Source organism: Apis cerana, linkage group LG4, assembly GCF_029169275.1.
Source record: "Apis cerana isolate GH-2021 linkage group LG4, AcerK_1.0, whole genome shotgun sequence".
NCBI classification, from domain to species: domain Eukaryota; kingdom Metazoa; phylum Arthropoda; class Insecta; order Hymenoptera; family Apidae; genus Apis; species Apis cerana.
In genome coordinates, this window is record NC_083855.1 from 5,991,925 (window position 1) to 6,005,149 (window position 13,225).

At 24.5% G+C, this 13,225-nt stretch overlaps 3 protein-coding genes across 5 annotated transcripts in view; all 3 read right to left on the reverse strand.

The window, feature by feature from the left end:
• Positions 1 to 13,225, reverse strand: part of LOC107994632 (mannosyl-oligosaccharide 1,2-alpha-mannosidase IA) — a 467,472-nt gene that overhangs the window by 37,232 nt on the left and 417,015 nt on the right. The gene's annotated exons all lie outside the window — the stretch shown is intronic.
• Positions 3,848 to 7,075, reverse strand: LOC133666008 (uncharacterized). The gene is made up of 9 exons (XM_062073881.1): positions 6,927 to 7,075; positions 6,616 to 6,735; positions 6,422 to 6,539; positions 5,835 to 6,093; positions 5,654 to 5,764; positions 5,466 to 5,556; positions 4,495 to 4,640; positions 4,233 to 4,365; positions 3,848 to 4,152 (listed from the first exon to the last, which is right to left on the reverse strand). The coding sequence occupies exons 1-9, from the start codon at positions 7,065 to 7,067 to the stop codon at positions 4,102 to 4,104; spliced, it is 1,170 nt and encodes a 389-aa protein (XP_061929865.1). The 5' UTR covers positions 7,068 to 7,075; the 3' UTR covers positions 3,848 to 4,101.
• On the reverse strand, positions 7,648 to 13,077 carry LOC133666006 (uncharacterized). Its single transcript, XM_062073879.1, has 9 exons — positions 10,494 to 13,077; positions 10,183 to 10,302; positions 9,989 to 10,106; positions 9,402 to 9,660; positions 9,221 to 9,331; positions 9,033 to 9,123; positions 8,121 to 8,266; positions 7,859 to 7,991; positions 7,648 to 7,784 (listed from the first exon to the last, which is right to left on the reverse strand). Exons 1-9 carry the CDS (start codon positions 10,632 to 10,634, stop codon positions 7,734 to 7,736), a joined length of 1,170 nt encoding a protein of 389 aa, XP_061929863.1. The 5' UTR covers positions 10,635 to 13,077; the 3' UTR covers positions 7,648 to 7,733.

Here is a 13,225-nt window from a genome sequence, read left to right on the forward strand (position 1 = left end):
TATAGACAATTAAACGTGAAAATTATAGTAAATTGCATTCGATGGATTTTCTTCGCACTCATTACTGAGCTATTTCATAATAGATTTTCATTCATATTTCCTTGTCTTTTTTCTATTTGAAAATAATTAGGAGTTCTGTCAGTAATCTTACAATCGTCAGTTATTTACGACACTATTTTTTCTGTAATGTTAAAATGTTAAAATGTGAAGAATTGGAATAGAAAAAAATAAGAATAGTGGAATAATTTCACGCGATATATAGTAAGACGGAACATTATGGCATAAATAATTTAAATCGTGTTGTAAAAATTTATTTCCAATTATTGTTGCAACAATAAATATTTTAGTAACTGTAAAACGATTAATAGATTTACGAAATACAACGTTATTTTGTTTAAATATTATTACTCAAATTGTTTATATTTAACAAATATTCGTTATTCAAATTTATGGGTAATGCAATATCATGTAATTGCAATACTTATACTGAAGTAACATTCCAGTAATATTCGATTATATTTATTGAATTGAGTATATAACGGCACAATAGGAGAAAGACGAACTCATCATCTGCAATGTTACAATAGTTAAAAGTTACTGAAATTCAAAATTATATTGTTTAATAAAAAAAGAAGAGAAATTACCGACGTAAAGCCTGCATAAGACGCAGTGAATAAACCAGAAATACGTAATTCAGAACCCATTGAAGTTCTCAGTATCATAAACAATAATAGTTTTTGCGCTTTTAATGGAATGCGATACCATGTAGAAGCACATCTGCATATTATTTTATCATGTAATATATTCCAACAATATCATTATATTTTTAACGTAACAAATTCATAAAATATGAATTACTTAAACAAGAAAGATGTAAGTAATAATATAACAATTATTTAAACTTACAATTCATTGAATATGTCAAGACTACTGTCAATAATTAATTGTCCACAATGATTATTGTAAAATGCGATCATTAAATGATAAATAACTATTAGAGAAGAACCCAAGATTTCTATTCGGATGTGCAAATTTATTATTGCATTATACAGCTATGAAACGATCAAAAAATATATTTAATTTCATAATATATTATTTTATTTCATACTGATATACAAAATATACGCTATATTATGTTAAATAATGTAATCCTATACTTTATATTAAAATGATAACTTATGCATTTGTAAAAAGCTTGAAAAGAAACTAAAAATTTTATTTATTAAAAGAGTTCGAAATTGACTCAGAAAGTAGAGAAAATTATATCACTGAAATTCTTATTTGATTCTTCTCACGGATATGTCAATCCGATTTCGAGATACGACAATTTCCCATAGCACTTAATATAGTAAAAAAATTATGAAAATGTTTGTGATAATTCAATAACTTATTTTTTTTTTTTTTAGAAATCGCGTCTATTATTTATCTGGAGTTTATATTTAAATCAGTGAGACTAAATAAGTGCGAATGAGAAAAAAAACGAGATAAATAATAATAAACTATAAAAAAATTTTTTTTTAAGCGATAATAATTTCGCAAATTGGAAATTATATCAGAATGTGTTAATAAACATTTTAAGGACAAGATTCCACAGTTCTAATGATCTTTCATCCATGGAGTGAGAATAATTATTTTTGAGAAATTTTTCTCAATATTAATAGGATTTATTCGAGTTTCAAGGTAAATTCCACTTATAATAATCTTATCAATGATATTGGAGATCTAGAGATCCTAAATCTAAGATTTCAGAAATTTTTTAGAAATAAGATTGATAATTCGTAATAAATTCAAAAATACTTACACGATATAGATTTACAGAGAATGAGAATATGCATATAACGATTGCTATCAGATATTGCATCGCTACATTGCTTGAAACTACATTGACATACCTTCGAAGCACGACAATATAAAAAACATGAAAAATTATTATTATCTAAAAAATTATTATTATTACTATTACTTTTCATAATATTTTAATCTACCAACTCGATAGCATTGCAATGAATGTCCACTACTCGATGAATGTCTGTAAGTTTCAAGTCTATCTTAGGCAGATTTGGCATACTGAGATCCTCAATGATCTTCCGTAATCGATAACTAAAAAATATTTGAAATATTCACATGAATAGAAATACAAAATGGAACATAATGATGGAACATAATTTACCTGACAATATGAAATTGTCTGCATATATAGTAACTCAAAATATTAGTTAACGATTCTGTACATGTTACAGATAATAATCCAAATATCAAAATTATTATCAAATTTAAAACCATAAAAACATCAATATATGTTCTTCGATCGTTGGAAAGAAATTTGAAATACATATAATGAATGCGAGATTTATTCAAAGGCATTATTACATCCAATGTTACGGGAGTTAGTATAAATATGCTCGTCGCTACAATACAAATAAAAGACATCCCTGAAATTTTATATTATTTAATTTTTCAAATTCACTATAATAAATATAATAAAAATAATTTCTGAAATTATTTTTATTTCAAAAAAAGAATTTGACATTTTTACTAGAAAAATGTTACAATAAAAAGAAAAAAGATAATTGCGAAAATATCAATAATGATTTAAAATATAGAAAATTGTACAATGAAATATTGTACAATATTTCTCAATATTTTTATATGATTTCATTTTTAGTATACGATTATATTTGATGTCATGATGACAATGAAGTTGTTGATTGAATTGTAATTAAATTTTAGGAATTGAAGTGCATAAATTTCTTACAGCAAAAAATGTCGATGATATGACTGGAAATATCCAGATATTTCGTTTGTATTTGTATTTCTATCGAATCGTGTAACAAATGTTCTTCTGTACGTATGTCAACGAACAAACATTCTGTCTGTACAAAAATAGAAACATTTATATACATGTATAAATGTTCAGTAATATAAATAATTTTATTTTTGGAATTTCACTTACGTAAGAAAACAGTGTAACAAAATGAAGATATCGCAAAAAAAATAGCAGCACAGGAAAAGTTTCAGACAACGTGACAATGCAATTTTGTAATGTAATTTCAGATTTTATAAGCAGGATGATCTGAAAAATTATATTCGTTAAATTACAATTAACTATTAAACAAGAAAATATTTTTCTAATCATATTTATTAACTTTGATTATTTAAATAAAATATTTTTCTAAATGTTATAAAAAATAAAATATTTTATATTTATTTATAATATAATAAGGTTAATATATTCAATTCTCGAACTATCAGATTAATGTAATGTACAAATTATATATAAATTTTTATCGATAAAGAATAATCAAATTTTTATTACCTGAAATATTATACCGATAAGAAAGTACATTAATGTACATATTCTTTGAATCCATACGTAGATTGAGTTGTCATATGGCCACAGTCCTATAATTTTCAATAAAATACGATAAATACGATACTGATTGTCGAACACGTTCATCGTTCTTGCCAGATATTAACTGTCACATAGAATTCGAAGAATCATCCGTCTATAGCTCGGTTCAATATATTATTCACATTATTATTTCTCTATCTCAAATTCTATAGTGTACTTTTTCTACATTTATAGATTATTAAACGTGAAAATTATAGTAAATTGCATTTGATCGATTTTCTTCGCATTCATTACTGATCGTTACTTCATAATAGATTTTCATTCATATATTTCCTTGTCTTTTTTCGATTTGAAAGAATAGGAGGTCTGTCAGTAATCTTACAATCGTCAGTTATTGTCGACACTGTTTCTTCTGTAATGTTAAAATGTGAAGAATTGTAATAGAAAAATAAAAAAAGTGGAATAATTTCACGCGATACATAGTAAGACAGAACATTATGGCATAAATAGTTTAAACTTAATCGTGTTGTAAAAATTTATTTAATTATTGTTGCAACAATAAATATTTTAGTAACTGTAAAACGATTAATAGATTTACGAAATACAGCATTATTTTGTTTAAATACTATTACTCCAATTGCTTGTGTTTAACAAATATATTTATATTTAACAAATATTCGTTATTCAAATCTTAACAATATCATATAATTGCAATATTGAAGTAATATTCCAGTAATATTCGATTATATTCATTGAATTGAGTATATAACGGCACAATGGGAGAAGGACGAACTCATCATCTGCAATATTACAACATTAAAAGTTAAAAGTTACTGAAATTCAAAATCATAATGTATAATAAAAAAAGAAGAGAAATTACCGACGTAAAGCCTGCATAAGACGCAGTGAATAAACCAGAAATACGTAATTCACAACCGATTGAACTTCTTAGTATCATAAACAATAATAGTTTTTGCGCTTTTAAAGGAATGCGATACCACGTAGAAGCAAATCTGCATATTATTCTATCATTTAATATATTTCAACAATATCATTATATTTTTAACGTAACAAATTGATAAAATATGAATTATCTAAACGATAAAGATGAAAATAATAAAATAACAATTATTTAAACTTACAATTCATTAAATATGTCCAAACTACTGTCAATAATTAATTGTCCGCAATGATTATTGTAAAATGCGATCATTAAATGATAAGTAACTATAACAGTAGAAACGAAGATTTCTATTCGATTGTCCAAATTTATTATTGCATTATACAGCTATGAAACGATCAAAAAATATATTAAATTTCATATTTTCAATAGTAAGTAATCTAGAGAATATCGCGTTTATTTTATAACTGATATACAAAATATATGCTATATCATGTTAAATAATGTAATCCTATACTTTATATTAAAATAATAACTTGTGCATTTATAAAAGGCTTGAAAAGAAACTAAAAATTTTATCTATTAAAATTTTATCGAAATTCACTCAGAAAATAAACAAAAATTATATTACTGAAATTTTGTAAGTAAATTTTGTACAACGCGATGGAAATATTTTTTGGAATAAATTATATGAAACTTATTTGATTCTTCTCACGGATATATCAATCCGACTCCGAGATACGACAATTTCCCATAGCACTTAATATAGTGAAGAAATTATGAAAATGTTTATGATAATTTAATAACTTTTTTTTATTAGAAATTCCGTCTATTATTTATCTGGAGTTTAAGTTTAAATCAGTGAGACTAAATAAGTGCGAACGAGAAAAAAAAATGAGATAAATAATAATAAACTATAAAAAAATTATCGTTTTCTTTATACGACGATAATTTCGCAATTTGGAAATTATATCAGATATATTAATAAACATTTTAAGGACATGATTCCACAATTCTAACCATCTTTCATCGATTGCACAAGAATAATTAATTTTGAGAAATTTTTCTTAATATTAATAGAATTTATTCGAGTTTCAAGGTAAATTCTACTTATAATAATCTTATCAATGATATTGGAGATTCTAAATCTACGATTTCATAAATTTTTTAGAAATAAGATTGATAAATCGTAATAAATTCAAAAATACTTACGCGATATAGATTTACAGAGAATGAGAATATGCATATAATGATCGCTATCAGATATTGCGTCGCTACATTACGTGAGGCTATATTGACATACCTTCGAAGCACGATAATATAAGATACATGAAAAATTAATATCATCTAAAAAATTATTATTATTACTATTACTTTTCATAATATTTTAATCTACTAACTCAATAGCATTGCAATGAATGTCCACTACTCGATGAATGTCTGTAAGTTTCAAGTCTATCTTAGGCAGATTTGGCATACTAAGATCCTCAATGATCTTTCGTAATCGATAACTAAAAAATATTCGAAATATTCACATGAATAGAAATACAAAATGGAACATAATGATCGAACATAATTTACCTGACAATATGAAATTGTCTGCATATATAGTAACTCAAAATATTAGTTAACGATTCTGTACATATTATAGATAATAATCCAAATATCAGAATTATTATCAAATTTAACATCATAAAAATATCAATATATGTTCTTCGATTGTTGGAAAGAAATATGAGATTATAGTGAATGCGAGATTTATTCAAAGGCATTATTACATCCAATGTTATGGGATTTAGCGTAAATATAGTCGTCGCTACAACACAAATAAAAGACATCCCTGAAATTTTATATTATTTAATTTTTCAAAGTCACATTCATATAATACCATAATAAAAATAATTTTTGAAATTATTTTTATTTCAAAGAAAGAATTTAACATTTTTACTTGAAAAAATTATAATAAAAAGAAAAGAGATAATTGTGAAAATATCGATAATTATTTAAAATATAAAAAATTGTACAATAAAATGGTGCACACTATTTCTTAATATTTTTTTATGATATCATTTTTCGTATACGATTATGTTTGATGTTACGATGACAGTTGGAAATTATTGATTGGTAATTAAATTTTAGGAATTAAAGTGCATAAAGTGATTTCTTACAGCAAAAAATGTAGATGATATGTCTAGAAATATCGAGATATTTCGTTTGTATTTGTATTTCTATCGAATCGTGTAACAAATGTTCTTCTGAACATATGGCATCGAACAAAAATTCTGTCTGTACAAAAATAGAAACGTATATATGTATAAATGTTCAGTAATATAAATAATTTTATTTTTGGAATTTCACTTACATAAGAAAACAGTGTAACAAAATGAAGATATCGCAAAAAAAATAGCAACACAGGAAAAGTCTCAGACAACGTGACAATGCAATTTTGTAACGTAATTTCAGATTTTATAAGCAGGATAATCTGAAAAATTATATTCATTAAATTACAATTAACTATTAAATAAGAAAATATTTTTCTAAATATTATAAAAAATAAAATATTTTAAATTTATCTATAATATTCTAAGGTTAATGTATTCAATTCTCGAACTAGCATGTTAATGTAACGTACAAATTATTACTATCGATAAACAATAATCAAATTTTTATTACCTGAAACATTACACCGAAAAGAAAGTACAGTAATAAACATGATCTATGAATCCATACGTAGATTGAGTTGTCATATGGCCACAGTCCTATAATTTTCAATAAAATACGATAAATACGATACTGATTGTCGAACACGTTCATCGTTCTTGCCAGATATTAACTGTCATGTAAAATTCGAAGAAGCATCCGTCTATACCTCGGTTCAATATATTATTCACATTATTATTTCTCTATCTCTAGTTCTATAGTGTACTTTTTCTGCACTTATAGACTATTAAACGTGAAAATTATAGTAAATTGTATTCGATGGATTTTCTTCGCACTCATTACTGAGCAATCGTTATTTCATAATAGATTTTCATTCATATTTCCTTGTCGTTTTTCGATTTGAAAGTAAAGAATAGGAGCTCTGTCAGTAATATTACAATCGTCAGTTATTCACGACACTATTTCTTCTGTAACGTTAAAATGTTAAAATGTGAGGAATTGTAATAGAAAAAAATAAGAACAGTGGAATAATTTCACGCGATATATAGTAAGACGGAACATTATGGCATAAATAGTTTAAACTTAATCGTGTTGTAAAAATTTATTTCCAATTATTGTTGCAACAATAAATATTTTAGTAACTGTAAAACGATGATTAATAGATTTACGAAATACAACATTATTTTGTTTAAATACTATTACTCCAATTGCTTGTGTTTATCAAATATATTTATGTTTAACAAATATTCGTTATTCAAATCTTAACAATATCATATAATTGCAATATTGAAGTAATATTCCAATAATATTCGATTATATTCATTGAATTGAGTATATAACGGCACAATGGGAGAAGGACGAACTCATCATCTGCAATATTACAATAGTTAAAAGTTACTGAAATTCAAAATCATAATGTATAATAAAAAAAGAAGAGAAATTACCGATGTAAAGCCTGCATAAGACGCAGTGAATAAACCAGAAATACGTAATTCACAATGGATTGAACTTCTCAATATCGTAAACAATAATAGTTTTTGCGCTTTTAATGGAATACGATACCACGTAGAATCAAATCTGTATATTATTCTATCATTTAATATATTTCAACAATATCATTATATTTTTAACGTAACAAATTGATAAAATATGAATTATCTAAACGATAAAGATGAAAATAATAAAATAACAATTATTTAAACTTACAATTCATTAAATATGTCCAAACTACTGTCAATAATTAATTGTCCGCAATGATTATTGTAAAATGCGATCATTAAATGATAAGTAACTATAACAGTAGAAACGAAGATTTCTATTCGATTGTCCAAATTTATTATTGCATTATACAGCTATGAAACGATCAAAAAATATATTTAATTTTATATTTTCAATAGTAAGTAATCTAGAGAATATCGCGTTTATTTTATAACTGATATACAAAATATATGTTATATCATGTTAAATAATGTAATTCTATACTTTATATTAAAATAATAACTTGTGCATTTGTAAAAGGCTTGAAAAGAAACTAAAAATTTTATCTATTAAAATTTTATCGAAATTCACTCAGAAAGTAGAAAAAATTATATCACTGAAATTCTTATTTGATTCTTCTCACGGATATATCAATCCGATTCCGAGATACGACAATTTCCCATAGCACTTAATATAGTGAAGAAATTATGAAAATGTTTATGATAATTCAATAACTTTTTTTTTTTTTAGAAATTCCGTCTATTATTTATCTGGAGTTTAAGTTTAAATCAGTGAGATTAAATAAGTGCGAACGAGAAAAAAAAATGAGATAAATAATAATAAATTATAAGAAAATTGTTGTCTTCTTTAAGCGAGGATAATTTCGCAAATTGGAAAATTATATCAGATGTATTAATAAATATTTCAATATAAAATTCCACAGTTAATCATCTTTCATCAATTGCACGAGAATAATTATTTTTGAGAAACTTTTCTTAATATTAATAGGATTTATTCGAGTTTCAAGGTAAATTCTACTTATAATAATCTTATCAATGATATTGGAGATCCTAAATCTACGATTTCATAAATTTTTTAGAAATAAGATTGATATATCGTAATAAATTCAAAAATACTTACGCGATATAGATTTACAGAAAATGAGAATATGCATATAATGATCGCTATCAGATATTGCGTCGCTACATTACTTGAGGCTATATTGACATACCTTCGAAGCATGACAATATAAGATACATGAAAAATTAATATCATCTAAAAAATTATTACTATTACTATTACTTTTCATAATATTTTAATCTACCAACTCGATAGCATTGCAATGAATGTCCACTACTCGATGAATGTCTGTAAGTTTCAAGTCTATCTTAGGCAGATTTGGCATACTGAGATCCTCAATGATCTTCCGTAATCGATAACTAAAAAATATTCGAAATATTCACATGAATAGAAATACAAAATGGAACATAATGATGGAACATAATTTACCTGACAATATGAAATTGTCTGCATATATAGTAACTCAAAATATTAGTTAACGATTCTGTACATATTATAGATAATAATCCAAATATCAGAATTATTATTAAATTTAATATCAAAAAAATATCAGTATATGTTTTTCGATCGTTGGAAAGGAATATGAAATTATAGTGAATGCGAGATTTATTCAAAGGCATTATTACATCCAATGTTACGGGATTTAGTGTAAATATAGTCATCGCTACAACACAAATAAAAGACATCCCTGAAATTTTATATTATTTAATTTTTCAAAGTCACATTCATATAATAGCATAATAAAAATAATTTTTGAAATTATTTTTATTTCAAAGAAAGAATTTAACATTTTTACTTCAAAAAATTATAATAAAAAGAAAAGAGATAATTGTGAAAATATCGATAATTCTTTAAATTATAAAAAATTGTACAATAAAATGGTGCACACTATTTCTTAATATTTTTATATGATATCATTTTTCGTATACGATTATGTTTGATGTTACGATGACAGTTGGAAATTATTGATTGGTAATTAAATTTTAGGAATTAAAGTGCATAAAGTGATTTCTTACAGCAAAAAATGTAGATGATATGCCTAGAAATATCGAGATATTTCGTTTGTATTTGTATTTCTATCGAATCGTGTAACAAATATTCTTCTGAACATATGGCATCGAACAAAAATTCTGTCTGTACAAAAATAGAAACGTACATATGTATAAATGTTCAGTAATATAAATAATTTTATTTTTGAAATTTCACTTACGTAAGAAAACACTGTAATAAAATGAAGATATCGCAAAAAAAATAGCAACAGAGGAAAAGTCTCAGACAACGTGACAATGCAATTTTGTAATGTAATTTCAGATTTTATAAGCAAAATAATCTGAAAAATTATATTCATTAAATTACAATTAACTATTAAATAAGAAAATATTTTTCTAAATATTTTAAAAAATAAAATATTTTAAATTTATCTACAATATTCTAAGATTAATGTATTCAATTCTCGAACTAGCATGTTAATGTAACGTACAAATTATTACTATCAGTAAAGAATAATCAAATGTTTATTACCTGAAACATTACACCGATAAGAAAGTACATTAATATACATATTCTTTGAATCCATACGTAGATTGAGTTGTCGTATGGCCATAGTCCTATACTTTTTAACAAAATACGATAAATACGATACTGATTGTCGAACACGTTCATCGTTCTTGCCAGATATTAACTGTCACGTAAAATTCGAAGAAGCATCCGTCTATACCTCGGTTTAATATATTATTCACATTATTATTTCTATATCTCAAATTCTATAGTGTACTTTTTCTGCACTTATAAACTATTAAACGTGAAAATTATAGTAAATTGCATTCGATCGATTTTCTTCGCACTCATTACTGAGCGATCGTTATTTCATAATAGATTTTCATTCATATTTCCTTGTCTTTTCTCGATTTGAAAGTAAAGAATAGAAGCTCTGTCAGTAATCTTACAATCGTCAGTTATTCACGACACTATTTCTTCTGTAATGTTAAAATGTTAAAATGTGAAGAATTGTAATAGAAAAAAATAAGGACAGTGGAATAATTTCACGCGATACATAGTAAGACGGAACATTATGGCATAAATAATTTAAATCGTGTTGTAAAAATTAATTTCCAAATATTATTACAACAATAAATATTTTAGTAACTGGAAAATGATTAATAGATTTAAAAAATACAACATTATTTTGTTTGAATATTATTACTCAAATTGTTTATATTTAACAAATATATTTGTATTTAACAAATAATCCTTATTCAAATCTACGAGTATAACAATATTATATAACTGCAATACTTATACTGAAGTAACATTCCAGTAATATTCGATTTATTGAATTGAGTATATAACAGCACAATAGGAGAAGGACGAACTCATCATCTGCAATGTTACAATAGTTAAAAGTATTGAAGTATTCAAAATGATGTAGGATCATAGAAAATAGAAAAGAAATTACCGACGTAAAGCCTGCATAAGACGGAGTGAATAAACCAGAAAGACGTAATTCAGCACCCATTGAAGTTCTCAGTATCATAAATAATAATAATTTTTGCGCTTTTAATGGAATGCGATACCATGTAGAAGCACATCTGCATATTATTTTATCATGTAATATATTCCAACAATATCATTATATTTTTAACGTAACAAATTCATAAAATATGAATTACTTAAACGACAAAGATGTAATAATATAACAATTATTTAAACTTACAATTCATTGAATATGTCAAGACTACTGTCAATAATTAATTGTCCGCAGTGATTATTGTAAAATGCGATCATTAAATGATAAGTAACGATAAGAGCAGAACCGAAGATTTCTATTCGATTATCCATATTTATTATTGCATTATATAGCTATGAAACGATAAAAAAATATATTTAAATTCATATTTTCAATAGTAAGTAATCTAGAGAATATCGCGTTTATTTTATAACTGATATACAAAATATATGCTATATTAAATCAGTGGGAATGAGAAAAAGAAACAACGAGATAAATAATGATAAACTATAAAAAAATTGTTGTTTTCTTTAAGCGACGTTTTCTTTAATTTCGCAAATTGAAAATTATATAAGATATATTAATAAACATTTTAAGGACAAAATTCCACAGTTCTAATGATCTTTCATCTATGGAGTGAGAATAATTATTTTTTTAATTTTGAGAAATTTTCCTTTTGATAGGATTTATTCGAGTTTTAATGTAAATTTTACTTATAATAATCTTATCAGTGATATATTGGAGATCCTAAATCTAAGATTTCAGAAATTTTTTAAAAATAAGATTGATAAATCGTAATACATTCAAAAATACTTACGCGATATAGATTTACAGAGAATGAAAATATGCATATAATGATTGCTATCAGATATTGTGTCGCTCCATTACTTGTAGCTAAATTAATATACCTTCCAAATATGACAATATAAGAAATGTGAACAATTAGTATTATTTAAAAAGTTATCTTTATTATTTTTATCATAATATTTTAATTTACCAACTCGATAGCGTCATTATAAATGTCCATTATTCGATGCATGTCTGTAAATTTAATGTCTATTTGCTTGGACAGAGTAGATACACTGAGATCTTCAACGATCTTTCGAATTCGGTAACTAAAAAATATTCGAAATATTCACATAGATAAAAATAAATTGCAAAATGCAACATCATGAAGCAACTTACCTGACAATATGAAATTGTCTGCATATATAATAACTAAAAATATTAAGTAATAACTCTGTACCCAATATAGATAATAATCCGAGTAACAGAATTAACATAAAATTTAAGATTAAAAACATTTTAATATACGCACTTTGATCGAAAGGAAATAGGACATTGAAATGAATGCGAGATTCGTTTAAAGGCATTATTATATCCAATGTCACAGGATTTACTAGAAATATGATGAATGCTACAATAACAGTAAAACTCATCCCTAAAAATTCGAAGTATTACTTAATATTTCATAGTTACATACAAATAATACTGTATTTTTAAATAAAAATAATAAAAATTATTTTTAATTTGATGAAAGAATTGTAACATTTTTAGAATAAGTTAAAATGAAATGCAAGAAAGTAATTATAAAATTAATGAATATATTGAAAATTGTAAAATATCGTAAAAAGATAATATCATATAATTATCTTTTTATAATAGATATATAATCATATTTAAGTATCACGATGATAGCGAAAGTTATTTATTGTTACGAATTGATGCTCATAAAGTGATTTCTTAC